Genomic DNA, 27,664 nt, shown 5'->3' on the forward strand with positions numbered 1-27,664 from the left:
TTTGCTGTAATCTTTCGCTCTCTGAGTGTGTAATTCATCGATTGTTATTGTAATTTATATGCCACCTTTTGGCCAAAAAAGGCCTCCCAGGTAGCTCACATGATTAACACACAAATAACAGAATTCAGTCAGGATATATTTTGTTAATGGTTGAAGATGTTTCACATAAGTTCGAAGAAGCATGAGCTTTTCCATGAGTGATTGAAAGAAGAGCTCACCCAATGGACATATTATGTAGACTCTGTAGCAAGTCTCATGCTTGTGCAAAGATGCTACACAAGTTCTTGTGTGAGCAGAAGAACAGATTTGGATGGACTTTTACTTTTGTCCTCAGTGCAAGAGTGCACACTGTAAAGGAAGGAGCCTTTCCTTCTTTGAGCGGTAGATGCCTTCTTTATGCAAAAGTGCATCTTTGGATCCAAAGGGGAACAGCTCTTCCTCTCTTGAATAATTCAATGATTGGGGTTTTTTGGTCCTTTTTTGCAACGTTCTTCAACTTAATTTAAAATAAGTACTGTTGAAAAGGTGTTGTCATTATTTCCTTGAGACTGCACTATCTTGCAGCAGCATTACCAGAGTGATATAATCTACTGACCACATCCTTTGGGATGCTCTCGCTGTCACTGATGCGCTCTATTTTAAATTACCGTATTTTTTGCTCTATAGGACGCACTTTTTCCCCTCCAAAAATTAAGGGGGAATGTGTGTGCGTCCTATGGAGCGAATGCAGGCTCCTTGGCTTCAGCGATAGCAACGCAAAGCCTCCGAAGCGCAGAGGGAGCGCTCCCTCCGCGCTCTGGAGGCTTCGCGTTGCTTTCGCTGAAGCCTGGAGAGCGAGAGGGGTTGGTGCGCACCGACCCCTCTCGCTCTCCAGGCTTCAGGGATAGGCTTTGGGTTCCTTTTGCTGAAGCCAGGAGAGCAAGACTCTCCTGGCTTCAGCCGAGAGGGAGAGCTGCACAGCGCCCCTTCAGCCAAGCGGGAGGAGAAATGGAAGGGGCTCCGTTTCTCCTGCCGCTTCGCTGAAGGGGCGCTGAGCAGAGAGGGGGAGAATTTTTTTTTCTTGTTCTCCCCCTCTAAAACAATGTGCGTCCTATGGTCAGGTGTGTCCTATAGAGCGAAAAATATGGTAAATTAAATTAAAATCAGACAGAAATGAACACATGGTTTTGGTTTTGGTTTCCATGACACATGGAGGGTGCAAGGAGAGTTGTCTAGGCTTTCTGCACAATTTTGCAGCGCAATAACAGAAATACTGTTGCAAACACCTAGCAAGTGGTTAGCTAGCTGTGCCCATTGCCTTCTCCAAGCAAGTACTTATGATGGCTACCACCTCTATCCAAAGCCACCCATAGCTGCACACTAGTTCAAGCATACTGAGAATGTGATGTTCTTTGCAAATTATCAGTGTAACCCACGCATCCATTGAGACCATGTGTTTTGGGTGTTTAGTACTACTAATGCAGTAAGTGCAACATTATAATTTTTTCTTTATTGTTAGGTTTGGACTGGATAGGAATTCTAATTGCAAATAAAAAGCCTGATTATTGGCATTTGGGATGAGCACATGTTTAAAGCTTGCCCTCTGTTACAGAAACAGTTCCACCATTGTTGTAAATAGTTTGCAAGGACAGACATGAGCCAGAAACTTTGGAAGTTTTCAGGGGCACTTTTGAATTGAAACAAGATTGGCAAGTACTGTACTGCATGTAGATCCAAGGACAGTCACTGCAAGAATTTTCTCGCATTATAAAATTATATTCATTATCAAGCTTGTTCTGATATTTATCAGAATGTATATTTAAGGTCCTGAAGCCTACCGTTGGTGCATAGATTCATTCACAACTAATGTAGTAGAGTGTTTATATTCTTTTTGGCATATATTGGACCTTAATTTGGTTGGAGGTCTGCATTATGGCCTTAGGAGGATCTTAAGAGAACCTTACAGGACCCTGAAGTGTTTAACAAATATCACAGTTCCCCTTTGTGTAAAGTGGGGCTTCACATATATTTGGAGTAAATGTAAGGCAGTTTTCCACTAGGTTACATTTGGCTCTTTTCCAGTCTGGAGTTTTTATGGCTTTGGAATCCTCCGATTGTAGGGATATTGCAAAAAATCAAATTGGGGCAGACACAAAAGTAAGCAGCTGTGTTCAAGTTCACACAGCAGCGCCGGATTAGGGGCAGCACGAGCAGTTCCCCCACACAGGGGGCCGAGCCAAGGGAGCGCAAAATAATAGCAATAGTTATAATAACAACCTTATTTATTATATATCTTATATATCAAATTATCTCCTCACTCAGAGCACCATATTACCAAAGTCTGCCCCTGCTTACAGATAGGCACAAGTTGAGCAGAACTTTTTGCAGGTCCTGAAACTATAGCTCCCATAGTGTCTTGGACTCTGGCATCCTGTTGGCCTTGGATTCTAATCCAATTGAGAAAGGAAAGTTCAGGGCTTGTAAAATTTGCCTCTCCTGAGCTGGGCCTGAACTTGATTTAATTTAATTTTATTATTTATATACCCCCCATCTTTCTTTCTGCACCCAGCAGAACTTCACTGGGCATCGCTACTAGCATCTTTACTCAAATTGAGCAAATTTGTGACAGCATGGGCAAGAGACTTATCAATATAGCCTACCAGACATCAACAGGGAAAGTATGGTCCAAAGTTGTGACCAAGAAGGGTTAAAATGGGGGAAAGCAAAAGATGGCAGGAAGGAACTTGGCAAGTCAAGTGTGACATGTGCATATTCTAAAGACATGTATGTCAGGGGTGGTGAATTTGGTGGACTACAATTCCCATCATCCCTGACCATTGACCTAGCTGAACCCCACCCCTGCTGTATGTTTTCAAGCAGATATCAGGCTCTGCCAATATGATTGCTTCTACCTCTTCGAAATGCCACACCAACCAGGATCTGGCGATATTTTACATCTTTAAAAATTATTTTGATTTATTAGTTTTTAACAGTTCTCCTCTAAAGTACAAATCAACACTGAGATTTTCAGATTTATGTCTGTCAATCACATTCATAACAGTAATAGAGGAAAAGGCAGGATCTAGATTGCCTCCTCCCTCACACTCTCCCCTCTTCTTTAAGTGGAAAGCACTGAACCCAGATGCCCAACTGTGGCAGAGAGTCTTCCAGCAACAGCATCTGGCTTCTTGGCAGTGACTTTCAGGCAAGTTGTCTGGGGAGCTGTGCGGCTGCCTCTTGGTTCATCACGTGGATCAGTTACTGTGGCCTGTCTGGCTGCTTTGCCCAGGCAGAAGCCAATTCCTTTTGATTCACCTTTGATTTTTCAGAAACTTGTTCATTCCATTTGGGTGTGTGTATGTTTTGAAGCCACTTGTGTTTCGCTGTAGGGCAGCACTCACTTGCATATCCAAGCATCTTTTCTCTTTCTGCTAGATATAAAATCATCAGCCTTTCTGTCTCCCCATCAACGCTGTTAGTTCTTTTAATAACGTCTTCAATCAATTTCACTGCCCCTTGTTAAACAGCAGAGAAAATTGATCACAAAAAGGGGGAAATAATAAAACTCACAAATATCTAGGTTGTTTAGCACAGGGTTCTCTGCCCCCCCCCCACAAACCATGTATAGTATATACAACTGAGATGGATTCCCCCCCCCCCCCCATTTCAAAATCTGGCTTCATTCTCACATTTTCAGAGCACCACGAAGAAGCAGCATCTAGCACAACTGAAATCAGAGTCTCAAAACGGTGCATCCTTTGCTGGCTTTATTGCACAGCAAAGATCTCTCGCTTCTGGAAACTATATTTAACAAAGGAGATTTATTTTTACCTATTATAAAAAATATATATCCCAGCCAACAACCCACATGTAAGAAGAATGCAACAGTAGCTCACGCAAAAGGAAGCTATGACAATGTGATGACAAGTTCAGCAGCCATACACAGAATGCTGTGGATAAATCAAAAATTAAAGCTATTGTATGACAGCTAGGAACACTTAGCAAGCGAAGTCTGCAAAATTTCCATTATTATTATATTTTGGAGGGAAGAAAGATGCAGATTACACATGTGATTTCCATTTGCTCCAGCCTTTCTGCAGGTTCAGTCCAGCATGGATATTAAACTTGTGTGTAGTGGCTTGTTTGCTTTCCCCCAATGTGGTTGAATGAGGAGACTAAACTCATAAAGACTATACAGACCTTAAGAGAACAAATCAAATCAGACGTAGCACCTTGCATATACGGTGTTTTTGCACATGGCACTAAAATGCCTTTGAGCTAATGCAAAAAAGGAAAGTAGAAGGAAGCTAGTTTTAAAACTGAGAACGTGCTCCAGCCAGTGGAATGCTGGAAATGCAAAAGGCACTGAGAACATACAGGCCACATTCACACCATTCATTCTAAGCACTATAATACTACTTTAAACAGTCATGGCTTCCGCCATGCCTAGAGTTGCTAAGACGGTCCTGTTCCCTACATAACTACAATTCTCAGAGTGGTTTGACAGTCAATCCCTTCTCACAGAGAACTTTGGGAATTGTAGGTCTGTGGTGAGAATCAGGGCCTCCGAACAACTCTCAGCACCCATAATGAACTATAGCTCCCAGAATTCTATAGAGGAAGCCATGGCGGTTTAAAGTGGTATAATAGTGCTTTAAATGTATGGTGCAAATGTGACCATAGTCAGAAACAGTATAGAAGATTGCAGAGGTTCATGGTTTCTAGAATGATCTGACTGTGGACATCCACCAATGGAATTTTATTGATTTGAACCCCTGACCTAATCCATTTCGCTGAATTGCCATTAACACTGTGCTCACAATTTTAAAAGCAATCCACAATGATCCCACACTCTGAATCAGTGTTTCCCAACCTTTGGTCTCCAGCTGTTTGCGGACTGCAATTCCCATCATCACTTGCTAGCTAGGGAAGATGGGAGTTGTGGTCCAAAAACAGCTGGAGACGCAAGGTTGGGAAACACTGCAGATGGTGGATTACAACCCTTCATATTAGTTTTGATACGTTTGCATTTTGTACTTCAGTATTAACTCAAGATCAAAATGAGTCATAAGAATGATCCAATATAGTTGACACAGCACAGTTCTCCATTTTAGCCACCTAGTTCTGTGGAGATGAAGGTGTGGCACTACAGCTGTATTTCAGTTTAATAAGGTAGGTTCTTATGAAACCTACAGGATTTATTAACATAAATAAAGTCCTACTGACTCATGCCAGAAAACCATCTAGTCTAGTGGGAAGAACACTATTGCACAACTCTGGTCCTGCTTGAGAGTTTACCATAGGCATCTGATGGTGACTGCAAGAACATACTGCTGGTCTAGATGGGCTTTTGGCCCAATCCAGCAAGGCTTTGTTGTTTCTCTTACATTCATATGAATTGTACATACTTTGGCTATATAAAATGCAGGCGTCGCCCCCAATCGGAATGCAAAATGCTGTTGCTTTCACCCAAACCCTTTGGCTTGACTCTTAACTCCCCTGCTACTGGCCACCTGTAATTTTGCACTAGCAATTGCTCCCTGGCCCAAAAAGACAACATGTAGGTAGGTTTCAGGTGATGTGAGGAAAAATAACCTCTCCTGTTCCCTTTGCACTGCATCCCAGTACCTCTCAGTCAACAGAAAGTCAAGGAATGTGCTGAGAGAATCAGCATTTTCAGTGCCTTCATTTTTATCCACCAAGATCATATTATTGTGATCAATGTAGGATTAGAAGTTCTCAGGCAAGAGACAGGCCTCTTTCTCGTGAAGAGCTACAAATCTTCATATTAACGTGACTAGTTTGAAAGTTAAGAGCAAATCTGCAAACTGGAATGCACTCCACTTGTAATGGGAACAAAACGCTGGCAGTGAAATACAAAAAGGGGAAGAGAGACCTAAATCACAGCACAATGACCTCCCTTAAGGCATCTGCCAAAGAGACGGTGTTTTTTAGGCAGCTTCTGTGAAACAGCGTCTTGATGTCTGTGCCACGTAGTGATTTATTATTGTGCCTGAGAAACTGGAGCGGTGGGGTGGGGGGTGTCAGTAGTATGTGCCTAAGCAACCCTGAGCCTTTGGTCATAGAAAAGACTTCAGCATTGTGGGCACCACACCCACACCTACTGATGTGGTCCCAGTTTTTTCTTTAGAGGCACCTAATTAAGAAAACCTTGACTCATTTACATGGATACGTTTGATCTAAATTACACTCCAAACCACACCAAATTAAGAGCATCTGTGAACGTGAAATGTTTGTTCCCTTCGACTGGTAGAGTGGGGCCGGCTCTGGGCTGCACATGTTCAAGTGACGAAAAATATTTCAGATGTAGCATGCTTCTCAGACCTACTTTTCCACTAATAATTTGCAGGGAGCTCAACTAGTATCTCTCTTTCTCCGCGCAATCATTACAGGCTGTCTAAAAAAAGTTTCACTTTTCTTCTTCTTCTAAAGCCAAAAAAGAAAAGAGGTAAGTGGCCACCTACTTTGTTGATACTGATGTGGTCACTGCCAGAAAAGCAAATCCAACAGTTGTCAAGAGTTGTCGCTGACATATAGGGCTAATTCCAACTAAATACTTTCCCAGAACTGAGCAAGGAATCTGTTCTCTAGTTTAGTGATCTTTCTTGCAAAATCCACAAGTATTTTGCATTTTCTGATGTATTTTTTTCATGCATATATCTCTACCAAAATAGGCGGGGGGGGGGGGTGTTGGAATTGGCTCAGTCTTCTCTTTGGAAATCATTCAGGAATCTGAACCAAAAGCTATCATTTGGGCTCTTTCACAGATTGCATTTTACTCCTCAAGTTCTGCATGAAGAGTACCTGCTTTGATTTGGTAGCTGCAGTAACTCCTTTAAACACCAGGTCAAGGCAATTCACTAGGAGGATAAACAAGAATCTGTATGCACAGTTGTCTGTCCACAGCAGAAGCTAGTACATTTTAATTTGGTACCCTTCCAGGTTTGTTTTTGACATACGTTCAGTGGTAAAGAACCAAAATGTCAACACCACAGACCATATTGAAAATACTTTGCACAGGACTAGAGTCAAGGGTTAGCACTGTTGGGCTTCTTTCAAGAGCCCAATCCCAGCAGAAGCCCACTCAGAAGAATCTGCTAGACCTGCTCCTCACTTAGGGGGGTGGGTGAGGGCAAGAGGCTCCTTGATTTAGGGCCTTCCAAAACCTGGAGCAGATGTGACATTTGTAAAGTTGTTATGTGTCTGTCTATCAATCCAACTGCAGTGGCCTATCGTGGGCTTCCTTCGCTTCCTGGTTTTGATGCATGCATGGATGGGACTGTGACAGGAGAGGGAGTGACAATATATGGCTTGATGACTCCATTCAGCTTTGTCATATGTTTTGTTAGACTGCCCTATGTGACATAGCAAAATGCAGTTATAAACACAGTTTTGCATATCATTGATATTCTACAAAGCTATGTTTATAAACATACTTTGATATGTTGTCTAGAATTGTGGCTCAGTTTTGGAAGTCTATATGGCAGCATGGAACTCCTGAGAGTCTATTTATACACACTGAGAGAGAATATCTGCATATTTTTGGTAGTTTATTAGTTATCATTTTAAAGGAGATTGTTGATGTTGGTATTGTTGGTATGGCTACTTAGAACTTAAAAAGAATCCTGCTTGATCAGTGCAATGGCCCATCTGACACACCATCCTTTTCTTATAGTGGCCAACCAGGTGTCTATGGGAAGGCCACAAACAGGGCCTGAGTGCAAAAGAATACCCCACAAGTGTCCTGGAAAAACTGGGATATCTTCTTTTTTTGTGCACGAGAACAGAGGCCATTTTCGGAGTTGTGATCTTGCAGAGTTTTGCACCGAGATCTCACCTTGGAAAAACCATCTCTTTGGGAGGGATGGTATGAAACAGTACTCACAGCTACTACACAGACATGACTTTGCTGCTTTCCCATCATTAGGAGACCCCCATCATTAGCATATATAGGTTGTGTTTTTTTAAATTCTCATTAGGGCAAGATAGAAGCACTACCTTAAAGTCAGGGCTTTTCCCCCAGCCAGAACTCAGTTCCAGCACCTCTCAGGTGGGTGCCATTGCCATTATAAGAGAACAAGAGAGGTGTTCATGCTGAGTTCTGGCACCTCTTTGTTCTAGAAAAATAGTACTGCTTAAAACTATTATACTGAGAGGAAAGGGAACATGAGGTTAAACCATTTTTTACAAGCCCTTTTGATTTTATGGTGTTCACAGCCAAACCCCTAGATTTGGCCCAGTGTGTTCTGAACTGGGACAAAGTTCAAAGACAGGCTTGAATTTCAGCCAGCTTCAGATTTTCCCCTTCTTCCCTTTTGCTCTGCAAACCGTTTGAATTACATAATTTCAGTATCAGAATGAGCTATAGTTTACCTGTCAGTATTTTACCTTTCACATTCAAGCTGCGACCGATACTCGATCCCATAAGACCTTGTTCTTGCATATTATTAGAAATTGCTCCATGGCTTTTTAAGCAAAGGGTGGAGGCCTTATTTTTATTTTGAAAAAAACACGAGACCTTTTGTTTGAAGTGATTTTAATACATTTGTCTGATCTACTGCCTTTTTTGCAGTAGCTGGAATGTAATTTGAATATATTAGTACTTTCAGCAACAGTGCTCAGGGAGCCTAGTTAATAACTTATGCATGGATACATAGATACACTTCAGACAGAGGTAATGTTTTAGCCCTTGTGTTGGTAATACTTAGAAAGATGGAATGAAAGAGTCTGTTCTTTTCCTGCCCTTTGTTGTGGCCATGCATTGTGGGGGTATGGAGCCAGGGTTCTTTCTGCTGCCTACACAGCCTGGATTCAATAAGCAGTTCTATATGTATATTATGACAATGTGGTCAAGGAAACCAGATTTCTCCCTCTCTCTCTCTTACTATACCTTTGTGTGCCTGTATGGCATAACAAAAAAATCTGGTGCTTATTTTTCTTGTACTCATTCAATATGTTAACATATTCATAATTTGATACAGGTTATGTTCATCATATAATTAAAGTTGGAGTGTTAGATGAAAAACCAGCGAGATGTTACATGAATGGAAAATATTTGTCCTTTCATACACAAGTCATTACGGCGTTGTATAAAACTGTAAATGTGACGAATGATCACTAACCATTGCCTGACTGTTTGTTAGATTCTTTTGAACCCTAGCCCTATTCAGGCATCTCCGCACCACCCACCCCACCCCACCCCACCCCACACCCCAAACCGTATGACAGAGGAGGGTGGATAGATGCTCCCTGGCCCTGGCCCTTCTAATGCATCTCCATCGCTAGCTTCCACACAAATCAGTGGCTGGACTGCTTCTACAGGAGGCCTTCTCTACTCCACATGTGATTTAGAACTTTGGTCCATTAATTAATTAATTAATTGGAATCACTTTTGAGGAAACTTCTGAGGAAATTTCAGTCATCCTGAAACTGTGGACCAGACTAGCTCCTAGGCTTCCTGTCATATATTGCATATAATGTTGTTTACTAGTCTGTATAATGTAGATGTATCATCAGTACCTTCTGTGCACCTTCTGAGGATTGCAATGAGAAGTCATAACCAAGATATAATGCAGATTGAATTCCCTCCTCCCCCAACCTCCACCTTTCTCCTTTCCTTTCAAAATTTGTTTCCTCAAATCTAGGAAAGTAAAAAATGCAATTTTTTTTCTCCTGTCACAGGTTTCTCTGATCTTCCCAGCTGCTTTTCCTCCCTAATACTGACTTTTTCTGGGATAACTCTTTCTGTAGGAAGCTTCTAGGTTATGATTCACAATGTGACATGTGAGTTCATATGCTACCTTGCTCAAATCATGTGTCTGCACAGCATTATTCACCAATCACAGCCCTTTTCTTGTCAATGATTGCCAGAGGCAGTAGAAACAGTGAAGGATATCTATTGTGAAAAGTCCAGTTTCAATGTGTTTCCCCAATTTATTTACTGACCTTCGATGTAACAGCCACACTCTTGACCCTCATGAGATGGAGCTTAGGGGGAAATGGCACTGAGCACCAATTCCATATCCTGTTGTTCTGTAGTCTAAATTAAGTGCTAATTAATTACCCCTGGCATCTTTGCCTTTGCCTGTCAAACTGGATTTAGGATATTCCTTCAGCATTTAAACAAACAGCCTTCTATCTCCAACTGAAATCACAAGAGTTAATCTTTCTTTTTCTTACAAATCCGTATTCAGAAAGGAAACAAATATGTCCATGTCCAGTGCAGGTAGCACTGAAATTTAAAGGAACAAGGATTGGTATTGTCAATTTTGATTAATAGCCCTTCATTAATAAACATCCTGTTACTCGTTTTCCACCTGCAGTTGCTGATGTTCCCTGGAATCAATTAACTCATATAATTTGATTCATTTTACAAAGACATTTTTGGATGTGTTGTGTTGATGATAAAGCTTTCTGTGTTTGCAGTTCTTGATTCAAAGTGAGATTGTTACCTAAGTGCTCTTTATTTTTTAATGTTGCAAGGAAATGTGGCTTCAGGCAGTCTGGAACTAAAAGAATGAAAGTAAATTTCAAAACTTAAAGCTGAATTCATAGAGAAGTATCTGTTGCCTACTGGGATATGTGCATATCAGCTGTGCATAGGCAGTGTTATTCACTAGACTGGACGACAGAATGAAAAACAAATAAGCTCAGCAGCTCCATGGCCAAAGGTTATAAAACCAGCTATGATTCTAATTATCTGTCCTTCCACAAGCAAATGAGGCCACATTCCCCCATGAATAGGAAATTAGACAGAATAAGCAAGAAATAGGTGGATGTTTCCCACTCAGTCCAGGGAGGGCATGGTGCAGGCCTGTTGGTGATCCAAGAGTTGGTGATCCATGCTTGATCCAAGAGTACACTTAGATTATGTCTAACATTTCTGTCTTCTGGGAATGCTGCAATTGCTGATCTTCTCATGAGGAATCTCTGACAAGCTTCCAAGGCATTATGGGATCCCCATAATTTAGTTCGAAAAACAATACTTTAAAACATTGACCCTAGTTTGGTTAATGTGAGTGCAATGGAAATGCAGTTGGGTCAAATCTTCTGTGAGGAGGTGCTATTAGGTTTTGGGAAACATAGGGAGAGGGTGGCGCTGTGGTCTAAACCACTGAGCCTCTTGGGCTTGCCGATCAAAAGGTCAGCGGTTTGAATCCCCGCGACGGGGTAAGTGAAGAGAGGTCTGTTGTCCTAGGCATCTATGGCGTTGAGATAGCTTGACGAAAAGAGACACACCTACAGCAGCCTCCTGGGGAATCAAAGAAGCCAAACAATTTTGGTGTCTGGGGGATGCCCAATTATAGGAAAGAGGTTTCCTGATGGTTAACAGTTGCTAAGAGAAAGGATCATTTTGTGAGAGACAGAGTGCTCTTGTATTTTGTAAGAGACATTAAATGACATTCTGGGAGATACTAAATGACAAAGGGACATAAGTAATGAGTTGTTAGCAGCAATAACAAGAAGTTGTCCACTGCAGAGTTGCACAACTGGTCAAACAGGATTTTTTAGCCAATCGGAACACCTTTCCAAGTGACAAAGGGTTCCACATGGGAAGAAGCATTGGTGCTTTTCCAGGGAATGCAAACTAGCATTTAATCCGGTTACCAGTAGAAGAAAATGTTCAGAAGGAAGCCATTTATTCTCACCAGGGTTAATTAATGACTGAACAGAGGCATATGCTTACATTAGACATGACAGAGGTTCCAGGAACTAATTAGGCTTTCACATGCATTTGTTCACCATGCTCTTGCTGTTTAGAGAGGTTGTTTAGCTGAAGCCAAGGTTTTCTTCCTCCGTTACTTTGCAGTGCCATCGTGCTCATTGTATGTAGAGCAAAACCAAAGTGGTCACATAGCTCATGAGCCTATGAAGGATTCCAGCTGAACTGAGCTTCCCTGTACCAATTCCCCACAAATTTGCCCTGAAATACTGGGGAATAGCATGGGTGAGAGGTGAGAATGGGAGGGGCTGTTGGGGGAAGGAGCAATTGGCAGAAATCACCTCCTTCTCCCTTCTAGACTTCCCTTTGAAGAAGCACGTCTGGATCTAAGCTTCTTCCACTTGTATGCATGGCCCATTGTTGGAGTTCCAGCCTTTGCTGATCTCAGCCACCCTGTTGTATTAATTAAGTGAACTGAAATCATCCTCATGATTTGCTTTATCAACCATGCTACCAAGAATGTCCATGCTAGGTGGAAAAACTCTCCGCCAAGCAGTTTGGAGTTATATCCTTCAATCCTGCAATGAAACCAAACCAAACCAAAACCTTATGTATTGCAGCATCCTGTTTCCCACAATGACCAAAACAAATGCCTATGAGAAGCCCACAAGCAGAACGTAAGTGCAATAGGCATGTCCTACTGTGATTCCCCAGCAACTGGTATCATGCCTTGACCATGGAGGTAGTATATAACCAGCAGGACTTGCAGCCATTGATTGCCTTATTCTTCATAAAGCCAGGACTTATTGTTTCAGAACCCGTGCTGATTTTTCATTAGCAGAACAGAAATTGCAACTTATCTGGGCTTCCTGCATTCCCCCAGATGCCTCCCCCTTCTTCTTTTTTTGGAAATTAGTCCTACATGGGCCACTTCCAGTTCCTCAGATGTGGAGGCCAGTCTTAGTTACAAGTTACATATTTGTTTGAATATCAAGTTCTATAAGAACTTGCAGAACTCTGTGACTTGCTAATTTTCAATTTGTCAATAAGGCCTTGTCAACACTATTCGCCTTAGTTCTTCAGACTCCCTTTCTGAAAAGGTTACTTCGGGCACAGATTCAGTTCTGTAGATCTCCTTTCTGGGAAAAAGAGTGTTGCATGGATTAAAAACCTGTATCCTGCAGATGTGTGCATGGTGTGCTCCCGAATCAGTGATACAGTATATGTTTCAGTGGTGGAGTAGATCTACTTGTCACTGATGGTATTGGCCTGTATACTGAGAGTATTCCACATACAAGGATTTCTACCCCAAGAGCCAAGCATGCAGTCTTGCACCCGCAGCCTTAAACTGATATACTTTCCATGGTAAGACAAATTCAAAGAGACTTTCTTTGAAATAGAACTGTTGAGGTGGAGAGGCTGCCAAAGTTCACATCACTTGACTTGGAAGAGAAAGACTTCCTGACATGTAATGTTCACTTTCAATAGAAAGGCAAATATAAACATCTTCATACATCTTTGGTTTGGATTTTAATCTGAACTAGAGAAGAATGTAACTACCCCCCACCCCCACCCACCCATGAGCAGCCAAGACCCTTCGTGGCATCTTATACCTAGGAAGCCAGCAAAAGTAGGGACTGAGTAGCTTGGAAAGCAAATGCTATTTTAAACCAACTGTGATTTATACAGAATAAATTGCATTTTTAAAAATGGTTAGCATGGTAGGTGTATTTTTAGGATGATTAATAGGTTTGCTCTCTAGCTGTTTTGAATTGTGTATTTTATTTTTGGTACAAATTCAGAAAATGTTACATCTTTTCTTAAATGTCCTTTATTTGTTTCTGCATGTTTGGTTCTGCAATAGGCTGTGCCTCTAGTAACATATTAACTTGCTTACTTAACACTAGCATTTTGTAGGGCAGGACATCTTACAACTAGGTTATTTTCCAGAACATTTGGCACAGCTAAGGTATGAATGTTGAACTTCTTCCCACATAAAGAAAACAACGTCTTGCTTTCAAAGAGATCCTGAGCCATTAATAGCAACTTAAGGATTGATAGGAGGTCCAAATATTACAGCCCATTTGGCGATCATACTTTTCCTGTCAGATATATTTGTGCCTACAATGCATTTAAGTGGCATTATTCTATATTTGCAAACGAGATTTTATTTCAAGCTTAGATTACTTCTCAACCCCTAATGCCCAACTTACCGGAAAACGTACAGAAAAGTCACTGTGACCAAGAATCTTAATACCTGCCATTTCTCAGGGGGTTGTTCCACGACAGATCATCACAAAACAAAACAAAACATAAATAACTACAACATCTCAGATTTTGATTAAAATTTCTATACTGGATGATATCACAGGTCAAAGTCACTGGTGTGAATAAAAATTCCCTATGCCTTATAGCAGAATTTCCAAACTGTGTGTTGCGACACGTTAGTGTGTTGGCTGCTGTGTGTACGTGTGTCGCTTGAACACTTCCCGCACTCTTCCCAGGGCTGGGAAGGGGTTAATTTAACCTCCGGTTTGCTAGTAAAACTGAATTACTGTGATGTGAAATGATGCATGTCTAAAAAGTGTGTCACCAACATAATAAATTTGGAAAGCTCTGCCTTAGAGTTTTTGAATTGTGCAACTCAAATTGGGTCTATTAGACCCAACATCTTAAAGCAATGTGAACTAAAGTTGCTTATGGAGCCCCTCTGAGATTAGGGACCCTGAAACCTAAGCTTCATAAGTTTCATAGTAGATCCTCTTCTGGTCAAGCTATCGAATATTAGAACCAATGGGGATTTCTGTAAGATTAATCAACTCTCACTGCACCAAGTAAAGTAAACTATGTTATCCACAACTGTAAATCCAAGGAACATTCTTACTCTACTGTTTGAAGTAAAATAGACAATTGACTATCATCTAGGTTGGGGTCATCTGGGCCGGTTCACTCACGTGGAGATCACTCCATGGGCTGGATCATGTCTGCGCAGATGCACTTTCCAGCGCCGCGGAAGTGAGTTCCAGCTCTGCGCTGTGCCGGTTCAGCGCAGTGCATGGGGACTCACCAAGTGGGCAGATCGGTTCGGGGGCAGCTCATGGGCCGTTTAAACAATCCCCATGGGCCGCAGGTTGCTGACCCTTGATCTAGGTTCTTGGAGTGTTCTGTACCTAGCAAACAACAGGAAAACTTCACCAGCTATTACTTACTGCAGGCAACCAGTGTGCATTTCTCATATAGCCATCCTTCACTTTTTCTGGCTGAGGATCCCTTCCCGCAGGTGCTGCTTCTGTGAGACTGACGTTGCTAATTAGCAGTAGTCTGCGTAGGCAGGTGAATTTGTTGTAACAACGGCTGGCATCAACTCTCAGCAAAGCTGGAACAAACCTATAGTAAAATTACAAGCCGCCTGGCTATAAAGGATTGTTCTCCTCAAATGGGTGCAAGCAATTCAGGCTTATTCCAGAAACAGTGCTGGGTCTGTAATGCAAGGCATTCTCTTACACTGGTTATTGGATAGGTTATTCTAGCATTTTTATTGTCTGATTCCCCCCCCCCCATGTTGTTTCAGTGCACTTTTAAAATATTAATATATTACTTCTGATACGTTATTGTGAGCTGCATTGGACTTCCTTTTGGGATGAAAGGCAGCATACATAATCTGCAATGAAATTGAAATGAAATAGCTTCTGCTATAGTCCTCAAATATAAACAACAGCAACATTTGCTTTGCTCTACTAATGGTTCAGTCTTTTCATTTTATTCTTTCCTTTACTCTCTGCTGGTCCAAGACAGACAGCAAAAGTAACATGTTTACTCTTACCACTCAAAATCAAATCCTTTGTGTGTTTGTCAGAAGCTTGTATGTCTTCTTCATCACTCATAATTTCTGGGGCAACTACCATACCTGTGTTAAAAGTAGCAGAGGAAAGAAAAGTCTTGTGATTTTCGCACTCCAGAAAGGTGAGAGTGGGGCCTTGATATCAGTGGCCCCACCGTGACAATGTCTCTCCCACGCAGATGTAATGTGCAGATGGCTTTTTCTTTGCAGAGTGGCCGTTAATGGCGCCTCTATTTCATACAGCTTTTCAGTAAAAAATTGCTGCAGTCCTTTAAGGTTTTAATCAGCTGCAAGGTCATTAAGGATTAACGTGTCTTAAATGGTATTACAGTGGTACCTCGGGTTACATACGCTTCAGGTTATAACTCCGCTAACCCAGAAATAGTGCTTCAGGTTAAGAACTTTGCTTCAGGATGAGAACAGAAATCGTGCTCCGGCGGCGCAGCAGCAGCGGGAGGCCCCATTAGCTAAAGTGGTGCTTCAGGTTAAGAACAGTTTCAGGTTAAGTATGGACCTCCGGAACGAATTAAGTACTTAACCCGAGGTACCACTGTTTGTTGAGTTGAATCAGTCCTCTTTTAGTATGGCTGGTTTTATGGTTCTTATATTTTGGTACAGCTTGGGGATTTTGTAATATATTTGTTGTTGTTTTGCATTTTCATAATATGCAAGCCGTCCTTGGAAACTAGACTTAAAACTCTTTTAAATAAATAAAACAAAGGGCCAAGTAGAGGGTAAATACTTATGTGCATGTACATATGTCCAGCCGTGGCGGGCTAATATGGAACATTGTTAAGTATACAGAGCATAATAAGGGAAAGGAGAATGTTAGCCGCTTTGAGACTCCTTTGGGTAGTGATAAAGTGGGATATCAAATCTAAACTCCTCCTCCTCCTCCTCCTCCTCCTCCTCCTCCTCCTCCTCCTTCTTCACATGCCATTTCCTCCCTGCAACTATGGGGTGCCCAATGGGTGAGATATTTGTGAACCCAAATCCATCAAGATGAACTTGCCAGGAAGTTGATGCTGTAATGTTCAGTGATAGTGCTAGAAACCATTCCTTAAAGTATAAGCGATTTCTGCTATGCAGCAATGAAGTGGAAGGGGGAGTCAACATTCTTATGAGAGGGCATTGCAAGTCTTGTTTTGGATATCACAACACAAAAGGCCTCTCTTTTCATCTGACATACCTCAGGTGGCAGGTAGGTGTGATGCCAGCAGGTTCATGTATAGCTTCCCTCATGTCCCCAAGATGGGGCGTGGGGGGGACACATTCATTTTTTTATATATAGATTTTTATTAGAGTTTCCAAATTAATACAAAAAACAAAAAAACAAAAAACAAAAATACAAAATTAAAAAACAGTTAAAACAAATATCATTTCCATTACTTATTTCCATTAACTGGTTTCCCAGACCTCCTCTCACCTCCCCCTTTTGTATTCCAATTCGAATTCTTAACTCAACAAATCCTTATTGTAACTTATTTATAACTTATTATAACTTATTGCTCAACCTTTACATTACAGCTGGTAACCACTTAATTTCTGTCCAACATCATTCTAACATTCATTAATTTTGTAGTATTTCTGCAGATAGTCTTTAAATTTTTTCCAGTCTTCTTCCGCCGACTCTTTTCCCTGGTCTCGGATTCTGCCAGTCATTTCTGCTAGTCCCATATAGTCTATCACCTTCATCTGCCATTCTTCCAGAGTGGGTAAATCTTGTGTCTTCTGGGGGGGGGGGGGGAGACACATTCAGATTGTCACATGGCAGATTTGCTATACACCCTGTTTTTTAGAAAATAGTTTTTATTAAAGTTTTTTGTGTTACATGAGAAACAGGTAAAGGTACACATATTGTTTCCACTTTCAATTCATAGACAGTTTGTTTATATTTAGTGAGAGACACTTTTGTCATAGATATCTTGCATTTGGGGGGAAAGAGAGATGGGATATTGTTCTTTCATTTTATTGCCTATTGTCCTTTATGGTTTTATTTATTTTTATAAATAATTTGAGAGGTTAGGGTGTCCTGAGCCTGGTTGGTTTCATTCAGTTAATTGCAGTGTGGCTTGTTTGTTGGGTCAGGTTAGCCATATTGATTTGTAAGCTGAATAGGTCATTTTCCTGTTGTGCATGTGATAAAGGGGAACCATACCAGGGTGAAGGTGTCCTCCTCTGCTTGTTCCTGTGCTATTTGGAGTATGTCGGTTAACTTTTCTAGTAGGGCAGTTTCCCTTTACATTTTCATACCAATGGTCTATGTTCCCTCCTGATAGGTCTTTTTAGTGTCTGCAGGGACTCAGGTGGCACTGTGGTTTAAACCACTGAGCCTCTTGGGCTTGCTGATCAGAAGGTCGTGGTTCGAATCCCTGTGACGAAGTGAGCTCCTGTTGCTCGGTCTCAGCTCCTGCCAACCTAGCAGTGCAAGTAGATAAATAGGTACCACTGTGGTGGAAAGGTAAATGGCATTTCCGTGACAGTGTTCTGTTGTGCCAGAAGCGGTTTAGTCATGCTGGCCACATGGCCTGGAAAGCTGCCTGTGGACAAACGCTGCCTCCCTCAGCCTGAAAGTGCCACAACCCCATAGTCATCTTTGATTGGACGTAACCATCCAGGTATTTTACCTTTACTTTTTACCCCAGTGTCTGGTTAACGTTTGTTCTAGCTGATGCAAGTAAGTGAATTATGAGTTCCTTGTCATGTTTGCGTGTGTGTTGTTTTTCGTGGAAGATATTTAATAGGGCTAGTTCTGGAGTTGCTTCTATTACCTGTTTTGTTATTTTGGAAATTTCCTGCAGCACTGAAATCCCAAAGGACTGAGCTTTGGGACATCCCAGTTGCTATTCCTATACATCCTTTTAAAGCTAGGTATTGTACCTGTAATCCCACTGAGGTGAAAATGGTTGTGCATGTCGTAGGTAAGAAAATATATAATCTTGCCTTCTTGTAAAACAGTTTTCAGGTGGTTCTTTGAAACCTCTGTTGAGAATTTTTCTTGGTGGAGCCAATATTTTAAAACATTAGCATCTCTCTCAGATCTATAACGATTGTCAGTTCTTTAGTCTTTTTTACCAAGCCCGTGATTTTGTATTAATGGTTAGTCGACTGCAATAAACATTCCTGCACTACACAGGAGTAGTACGCACTTCCCCCGCCCCCAACACAAAGACTTGCCTGCATATTGGAAAGTGGCAGGTGCAAGCAGTAAAAAAAGAGGGCACCATTTCTTTCCAATGAGTTACATCTTCAACCTGTACCCAGATTAGCAGAGCAGAGTTAATATTACCATACTCCACACAATCGTTTGTGAAGCCTCCATTTCATTTATGATAAAGATGTTATATTTTAAGAAACTATTAATTAAGCCCGTCTGATTAGTGCCATATGGAGTGTGTTTTTTGTAATGGACACCAAGGCTACAGGCATGAGACTGTACTCTAGTAAAAGTGACATATAAATAGGAAGCATTACTGATTTTTTTGATTTTTTTTTAAGCCTTAAATGAGGTCGTGCGTTGAGGGAATGTGGTAAACTGGAAGACTGGCAGGCTTCCATCACAAGGCAGTGCTCACTACATGACCCCACCCACTGATTTGATAAGAGACCTTTCTCTAAGGCATGGAACAGATGATACATCATTCTTTTCCTCTTCCCCCTTCTTCTATTGCCATTTTGCAGCAGCTTCTAAACTAGAAAACAGAGTTCAGGGCAGAAAGAAATCTATCTTTATACAGCCTTTCTGCTAGGTTAGCAGAAACAGACAGTTGCAGGTTGCCATCTTGTAGATACCATTTGTCATCCGTGTTCCCTTAGTAGAACAATAAATTATTTTTAAAGATCAAGAAGTCTCATTAAAATAAAGCCTTTCAGTGGAATAGTTTATGCTTACGTTTACAGTGTAAGACCAACAGAGTTCAATGGGAGTTACTCCCTGGTAAGAGTGCATAGCATTGCAGCCTTAGGCCCATTCTTTGCTAGTGATATATGTGCATTCATAACATTTTCGTAGTAAACTCTTTCAACTCCAGCAACCCTACATACATAGTTTAAATAAAACATCTCTATATGAAGTTGAAGCTGTTCAGTGGAGCATGACAGACGTATTAGAATGGCACTGTCATAGTGTGGAGTGCAGTTCATAAGCAGCTGGTGAATCTAAAGGCCAGGCCCTCCCTGACTTGCTGCAAGGTGGTAGCTAAACTGATTTCTCTGGAATTTTTGTTTGAAAAGTGTCTATTTATGATGTCTCTTCAATAAGATGCCTTGCAGAGAAATTTAGGGGGGGGGGCATGTTTCTTGTACCACATGCAGAATGGATGAGAAATAAAACTGAGCGGTGAGCTCTTGGTTATAAATGTAAGGGTGTCCTAAATGTCTTAGGTTGCATTACTGAAGGTTGTCTTTAAAGCCCTATCATTTAAACGGAATTGTCTTGCTTTTTGTCTTGAGAACTCTTGAAAGCCTTGCTGCTTGAACTGTGCTAACAATCGTTTATCAGCAATCATTCACACTGTAAGTTATTGCTGTTTGGGGCCAATTCAAATGTTAACACTTTTCAAGAGGAGAATGTAAAAAGAAAAGAAAAATTCTGTGATACTGTAATGGTCATATTGCATCACCTAGAAGACAACCTGACTGCAAATAGCATACTGGGCTCAAAACACTGTCTAGAAGCCCCCCATTGAATTTAGCACTCTACAAGAATTTTGGAACACTCATGGGGTAGTAAGCAGCATACAGGCTAGACCTAGCACCAGATGGGGCCAAGGATGCCGTTTTAGTAGTGGGTGAGCAGCGGTACTACTTTGGATGGGAGTCAAGCCCTACCACCATCTTAATTTACACAGAATGCAATCTCATTCGAAAGAAACACTGTTACCCACCCAGTGTTAAAATATCTCCCAGGAGGCCAAGCGAAGATGGCAGTGAGTTGTACCCCCATGTGGCCACAGGAGTGACAGTAGCACATCAGTAACACTATGACAAACATTCCCTGAATACCTGCTGATTTAATATTTGTATTTTTGTTTTCCAACAACAAATGTTGAGCTCAAGGCAGCTCACAATAATACCAAAAGCACTGTGGGGAAAACCATTGTAAATACTGTAATATCAAACACAGATAACATACAAATAACTCCAACAATGAATTCATCGAAACAATTACAATTCCATACCTCACAAGTATCTTGGTAAAAACCAGGACTCCCATTTTTTCGTGTGAAAGAGTATGGCAGCCATTTCAGGTGCTGCAATCTCACCCTGAAAAAAAAGTGTTTCTTTTCGGTTCTGTGAGTCACATGACTCATGCAGGAGGACATCTGAGAAGATGTACATCCTGGTTTTGGGACCCAACTTATTGCAGCTCTGTGCTGGGTAGCATCTCCCTCGGCAGTAAGATATTTCGTCATGTTAAAACTATTTGCCCTGCAGCTCCCACTCCACTTGATCTGGGTGCAGGGCTGGGCCCAGTCCACCTGCAGCTTCAGGCTCTCTATGAAAGGTGGCCCAGCAGAGGCAAATACCAGGGACATGAAGAAGTGGCTCTGGATTAAAGCTCTGGCTTGATGTTGGTTATAAACCAGCATGTGGTCATAAGTCATGTCTAGACAATTGCCTACCGTATTTTTCACTCCATAAGACACACTTTTTTCCTCCTAAAAAGTAAGGGGAAATGTCTGTGTGTCTTATGGAGCAAATGCACTGGGCGGCAGACGGATCCCTCGGCTACCGCTGCAGTCACGAGCTGAGGGATGCCTCCGCTGCTGGAGCCATGGCTCCCGTCTGTCACTCGCCGTGAAGCCAGCAGAGCAAGAGCAGCTGTGCTGCTATCGCTCTTGCTCTGCTGGCTTCTCAGCAAAGCGGGATGAGGGACGGAAGGGGCTCTGTGTAAGGGGCTCCCGTCCGTCCCTCCTCCCGCTTTGCTGTGAAGCCAGCAGAACAAGAGGCGCTGTGCTGTGCTGCTCTGCTGAAGCCAGCAAAGCAAGAGCGAGAGCTGTGCAGCGCCTCTTGCTCTGCTGGCTTCACAGCAAAGCGGGATGAGGGACGGACAGGAGCAAGCAAAGCAAGAGCCACTTACATGGCTTCTCTCCCGCTTTGGGCAGCTCTCACTTTGCTTGCCCATCCCTCCTCCCGCCTCGCTGTAAAGCAAGCAAAACACCTGTTGTGGTGTCTCCTCCTCTTTTACAGTGAGGCGGGAGGAGGGATGGGCAAGCAAAGTGAGAGCTGCCCAAAGCGGGAGAGAAGCCATGTAAGCCTCTCTCGCTTGGCTTGCTTTACATGCTCTGCACAGAATATTTTTTTTCTTGCTTTCCCCCTCTAAAAACTAGGTGTGTCTTATGGAGTGAAAAATACAGTAATATTACAGTGACCTGCTCCCACAAGAGAAAGAACATGAAGGACATTAAGGAGAAGAAATGTGTTTCAACATACCACCAAGGAGAATACGAAGAAAGGGCTCCAGTGCCTGTTAAGAGGAAATAATATAGAGTTTATCCACTATGTTGGATCCAAAAATATCATTTCCACCATAAGATGGACCTTTTTCATCATATTGCCAGCATTTCAATTTTTTTTCTCACTTCTATTTCATTCTCTCTAATAATTAAATCAAGATTTTAGTTATAATTGAAGCACCACTGAAAAATGAGAGCGCCACTGCATTTTCTGCTTAGTGAAGTTTTTTTTTTCTTTTAGTTGAATTCATTTTTTAACCAATTCCTTTCTTTTTTTGCCACCAGGATAGCAGCCAAGGAGAACGTGAATCTTATGTCACAGCAGAGTTTGGGGATTGTTTTTGGACCGACGCTCCTTCGGCCTGAAAAAGAGACAGGCTCCATGGCAGTGAACATGCTATACCAAAACCAGATTGTTGAGCTAATGTTAAGCGAGTACACCAAGATCTTCAACTGCGACAAGGACTGACAGACAGGGAGTGTTACTGAATATATTCACATCTGTCTTTGAATCTAATATTTTTACATTTCTGTAAACATCTTTCTGAAACATTTCTTCTCCCCTCAAGTGACAGATGCCTCGTTTTGTGAAAACTTAATGACAATTTTGTCTTTAAATTTCCAAACATTGGAATAAAAATACATTGTCAATATTTGCTTATATGTACTCAGCATTAACCCTTTGAATGAATCATTCTCTGCCAGCACTCCACCCCCAGGGCTTTGCCATTTTGCATGCCTTCATTTTACAGCTGGGATTTTACAATTTCGCCAAATCCAGATGAAAGATAGCTTAGAGGCATATGCAATGGCACTCCCAGACAAGCAGGGTTGGAGGTTAATGGGTTTAAATTGGCTTTTGGAACAATTAAATTGGTGTAGTGATGCAGTCTATCACTTAATAACAGGTATGTACACTCAAAATAATTTTGTGTGGAAAATGATCACATCGAATGATGAAAGCTACAGGTTCAAAACATGGTTATAGATTTTCACACAGGCCTATAACAAAAACTCAGCCTAAATCATCATAGGTTGGGGGTGGTGTAAATGTTTCATTTGCAAGCTTAAGAATGAAATTAATCCCTGAGCCTCATTGTTTCAAATGCAACAGCAGCAGTGCATCAAGTTACCCAATTGCTCATTTTGAATGCAACATCCATTTTGAATTTTCCAACACTTTATCCGACTTTGCTCTTTCCCCAGCTATGTCATGTTTTGTAGAAATTTTTATTATGCTCCCGAAGATGCTTTATTGGTGAACTGCATTAAATTCATCTAGAAAGAACTTTTTTTAAAGCCTTTTCATATGCCCTTAGGATTACTTGGCTAGACTTGAATCAATTTATACATTTGATGGTTAGTTTCAGTTGTCATGGATAAACAAAAGGGTAACTGTCTAGAATATATCAAATATTGTTTTATTCTGAAATGTATGTTTCCAGCTATACACATCCCCTACCCTGTTTTGTAAAAGTATTCCGCTGATAAAATGTAGACTTATGTTTGACAGCTTTTTAATCAAGTTCAAAGAGAATAAATAAAACTAATCCAGTGTGGTAAAAGAGTCCGCCTGGCTATCGATTTGTTCATAAAATGAAAAATAAACCATGTAAATAAAATGTGTGAAAATGCAGATCTAGAAGCAAATATTTTGAGCAATTAACGCCCCCCTCCAAATATAGGATTAATGCATAAATCTGCTGTGTATGAGAGATATGTCTCAAGTATCAAATCTAATAGTTAGGAATTACAATGTCATTGTTCAACACCGTTTCTCAGCCTACTATGTTGTTAAGCAGTTGAAGCTGTGTTTTGAAATGATCATCAAGGAAAATAAATGTACAAGGATGCTGCTGCTTCATTAAACAACTACAAGCACCAGGATTAATGGGTAAGATATTCAGAATCCACAAGTGAAAAAGGACTAAGCTATTGCTGAAGCGACCACGACGTTAGTACAGAACGGCGAGAATGAAGAGAGAGACACCAAGTAATAACCAGTCAGAACAATTTAAGAGAAAGAAGTAAAACTTTAGGATACACATGTCCAGTTGTAAGATGTCTCTGGGTTGGTGATGTGCATGATTACCTTCTTGCTGAACATGTGGATGGTTCTGTCATTCTTGGCAATGTTTAGTATCGACTAGAGGGAGGGGGTGTTTTTGTGGCTGGGATCAGATTCTGACCCCAAGAGGTTGTTAAATTACCTATTTATTTGTAGATAGGTCATAAAAATTATATACTGCTTGATTGGGATGGGGGGTGGGGGTGGGAACCAACCCTCAAAGCAGTTTACAAGACAAATCAATAATATTGTGTCCAAAAAAGTGTGTACAGACTCACTAAACTTCCATTTCCCACCGGACAGGAATTGGACATAAGAATGTTCAGAATATCAGCCGAACTGCAGTGCTCATGTCAGAAATTGAATCTTGGGCTGACATAAAGCATGGCTAAAAGAGAGACATCCTATTGGGGTGAGGGGAGAAGCCAGGGCAAGCACAGACTGTCATGGGAGGAAATTAATAGTTCAGGGCCTGTTTAGGAGAGAGTCGGGAAAACAAGGCAGCTTATGACTCTGTCCATCCATGATGTACTCAGACATGCCCTCAAAGTGTTTCATTTCTGACCTTATCATTGGCACACCAGCAGCAGCATCTACAGGCATACCAGTGTGTGGGGGTGTCCTTGGCAGGGTAAGTGCTCTCCAGCCACTAGGCCTCAGAAGAAGGTGGTTCCCCCCCAAAAAAATAGTCATTTGATTCAGTACATCCCCCTAACGTATTGCAACAATTTTCATTCAGTGTTTGTAAAATGTGAACTGGCCAGAGAGATGGGCATTCTTAGGACATAATCATATAGTGCAGAAAAAGGAGGAGGCACCTGTCTTCCTAGCATGCAGCCTTACAGGCCTCTGTCTGGCCCTTGGCACTCTCCTCAGGCCACGTCTCTTCCTCCCAGGCCACACCATGCACTGGCCATGCTCCATGCCTGGCTGGAAGGTGTTCTTGAAGTGTAATAATGTATCCTGCTTGTCTGCATGGAAGGGATGTGTGTGTGTGTGTGTGTGTGTGTGTGTGTGTGAGAGAGAGAGAGAGAGAGAGAGAGAGAGAGAGAGAGAGACAGACAGACAGACAGACAGACAGACAGACAGACAGACAGACATGGCTAGAATATAGTAAACCACCTACCCATGATGACGTGCACCTTTTGTGCACCAAACAAAACATGTGGTCTAAAATGCTAATGGATAATAACACTGCTATTTTTCTAGAAAAAGAAGTGTCAGAACTCACCATGAACGTCTCCCTTGCTCTCTTATAATGGCAACGGCACCCGCCTGAGATGTGACGGAACTGAGTTCCAGCAAGTTCCAGCTGGGGGGGAAAAAGCCCTGAGTAATAAGTAATTTTACAATTTTGTTTCATATGCAGAAATGTTGATTGCACAGAAATGCTTTTGTGTTTGTTCTTTCCCCTTTGCACTAACAAAAACTATAGTCTGTGAACTTGCTCCTCTTCTCTACTTCTCATTAGCTATTGGGAGTTGCTTAGATAACTGCAGGCAGGATTGAGCCTACAGTTCTGCTAATGAGCCAAAAGTAGCAGTTTACATCCCTGCACTAATTAAATATGTGATATTATAGTTAGGATTGCTATTTGGTCTAGTACTGTTATGATAGTACATATGATTAGTATTGTACTGTGTAGTGAAGCATGTTATCTTCACAGCCATCAAGAGCACAAGTGGCTCCTTGAGAAAGCCACATGACTTAATGCTCCTGTCTGCTGTTTCTTTCTCTCCCCGCTCTCTTCCCCCTCTATGTGAAAACATTGCCTTGATGCAAAGGTGTGATTCTTCATCAAGTGCCCAATGGGGGTGTTTCATCCAAACTCCAGCCACATGATAATCTTGTCTCAACATGAAGTAGCCTTAAGCATGAAGGAAGGTTTATATCTCATACATTTTTAATCCTACTCTAGCAAGTGTAACTTATTACCTTTATATGTTAAATCCCTCTATGTTCTAAAGCTTATTGATATCAAGGAAGGAAGCTTCGCTGGTTGTTATAACCCCGAGCCTCCTTAAGATCACTAACTTATCTTCCCCATCCCATCCCATCCCATTTCTTTCCTCTGGTTCTACTTTCGCAGCCACTAACGTGGATTTAGAATCATCACTCCTTGCTTACAAGGCACAGTTTTCAGGTCATTTAATGTGAAGCAGTTCTTACCACCCTTTCGTTCCCCTTAAAATGCAGCAGTAAATGCAATGGGCCCCCTTGCTTTCAATAATGATTCATGAAACTATTTCAGTGGCAGAGACAAACCAATAGCCCATGGACATTTTGAGCGTTAAAACAGAGGGCAATTCATCAATCCGCATTCTTTCTGCCATTTTGTCAAGCTGCCCGTGGGTTCTTTCTTAGTTTTGGCCCATGTTCTTCCATTGCTCTTCTCCAGGGCTTTTTTTCTGGAAAAAGAGGTTCCAGAACTTGTTGACCTTTCTTTAGGGGGAGCACCCAGCTAAAGATGTTGCTCTCAGTTTTGTAGAGAACCACACATGGCTTAGGCTATGTAGCGTATGGGAGGGTGAGCTGATCACACCCTAAAGCAAAGGAGAGCATGTTTTCAAGCCCATAAGAACATAAGGCAGTTGTATGTTCCCTATAACCAGTCACAGTCAACAATTTGGCTACAGCTCTTTGAGACAGTTGATTTTTTTGAGCACTCTTCAAAGGCAGCTGGGTGAATACCAGGAAGGCAGTTTCCTATGTTCCTATTTCCTATGTTCCTATGTTCCTATTTGTTTATTGATGGGAAAGGGTGAGCCCACACTGCAATACGTTATCCTTCTCCACTCAAACACTACTAGCTAGGACCCATTTACCTAAATTACAGAAGCTGAGAGGGAAATATAAATATACTGGAAGACACCTTCAACACAGCACAGGTATATGTTCTGTCCCCAAACTGCTTTTCTTTTTAACCACAATTCCCAGTGAGCTTTCCTTTCCGAAACCATAGTGCTATAAAGTATTTATGCCAGCTTACGATTTCTTCTTCTTGCACTAGTATCTTTTTTATATAAAAAAACCCCAACCCTTATTAAAAATGCAAAAGGACTTTAGAGGTACTCTGCATATTCAGCGGTGTCTGTGTGTGTGTGTGTGTGTGTGTGTTTGGGTGAGTGAGAAAGACATCAACAATAAATGAGCCAGCTAAACAATAAAGAAAGATCTCTTATCCTGTGGCGCAATGAATGTTTTATTAATAAATGGTTTCCTTTCTTATTTCTCATAGAACCATGTTTTGGAGTCAATTGCTGTGGTCCAGAAAATTCTTTTCTGATGGGTGTCAGAGGCCAAATGCCACTCTTAAGTGCTGCCTAATTAATTTTGTACTGCCGATCTACATGTACATTCCTCTGCATGCATGTATCTGCTGCTTCCATTGGAATAGGGCAAACTGCACACTCTTAGGTGCAGCCCCAGCCCCCAATATAAAGACAAAAGCGCTTAGTAGAGCCATACCGTGTTGCAGGCTTCCAGCAATGGTACAAAAATGCATTTCAGCTTCTATTTTCACTTCAGCATCCGTATCAGCTGCATTTTTCATATGCTGGGGACGTGGCTAACATTTGCCTGTTAAAAATAACAACAGAAAGATGCTGAGTGTTGTTCTAATTCTCAAGTTTGAT

At 41.6% G+C, this 27,664-nt stretch overlaps 1 protein-coding gene across 12 annotated transcripts in view; it reads left to right on the forward strand.

Annotated features, from left to right (window-relative positions):
- Nucleotides 1-23,526, forward strand: part of ARHGAP15 (Rho GTPase activating protein 15) — a 386,745-nt gene extending 363,219 nt beyond the window's left edge. For all 12 annotated transcript variants that reach the window (XM_079994046.1, XM_079994052.1, XM_079994048.1 and 9 more), the window contains one exon: nt 22,247-23,526. In XM_079994046.1, the coding sequence (XP_079850172.1) occupies nt 22,247-22,430 (184 nt within the window). In that variant the 3' untranslated portion in view covers nt 22,431-23,526. The remainder of the gene's footprint in view (nt 1-22,246) is intronic.
- Nucleotides 23,527-27,664: the final 4,138 nt, after the last annotated feature.

This window comes from Podarcis cretensis (assembly GCF_951804945.1).
Source record: "Podarcis cretensis genome assembly, chromosome: 1".
NCBI lineage: Eukaryota > Metazoa > Chordata > Lepidosauria > Squamata > Lacertidae > Podarcis > Podarcis cretensis.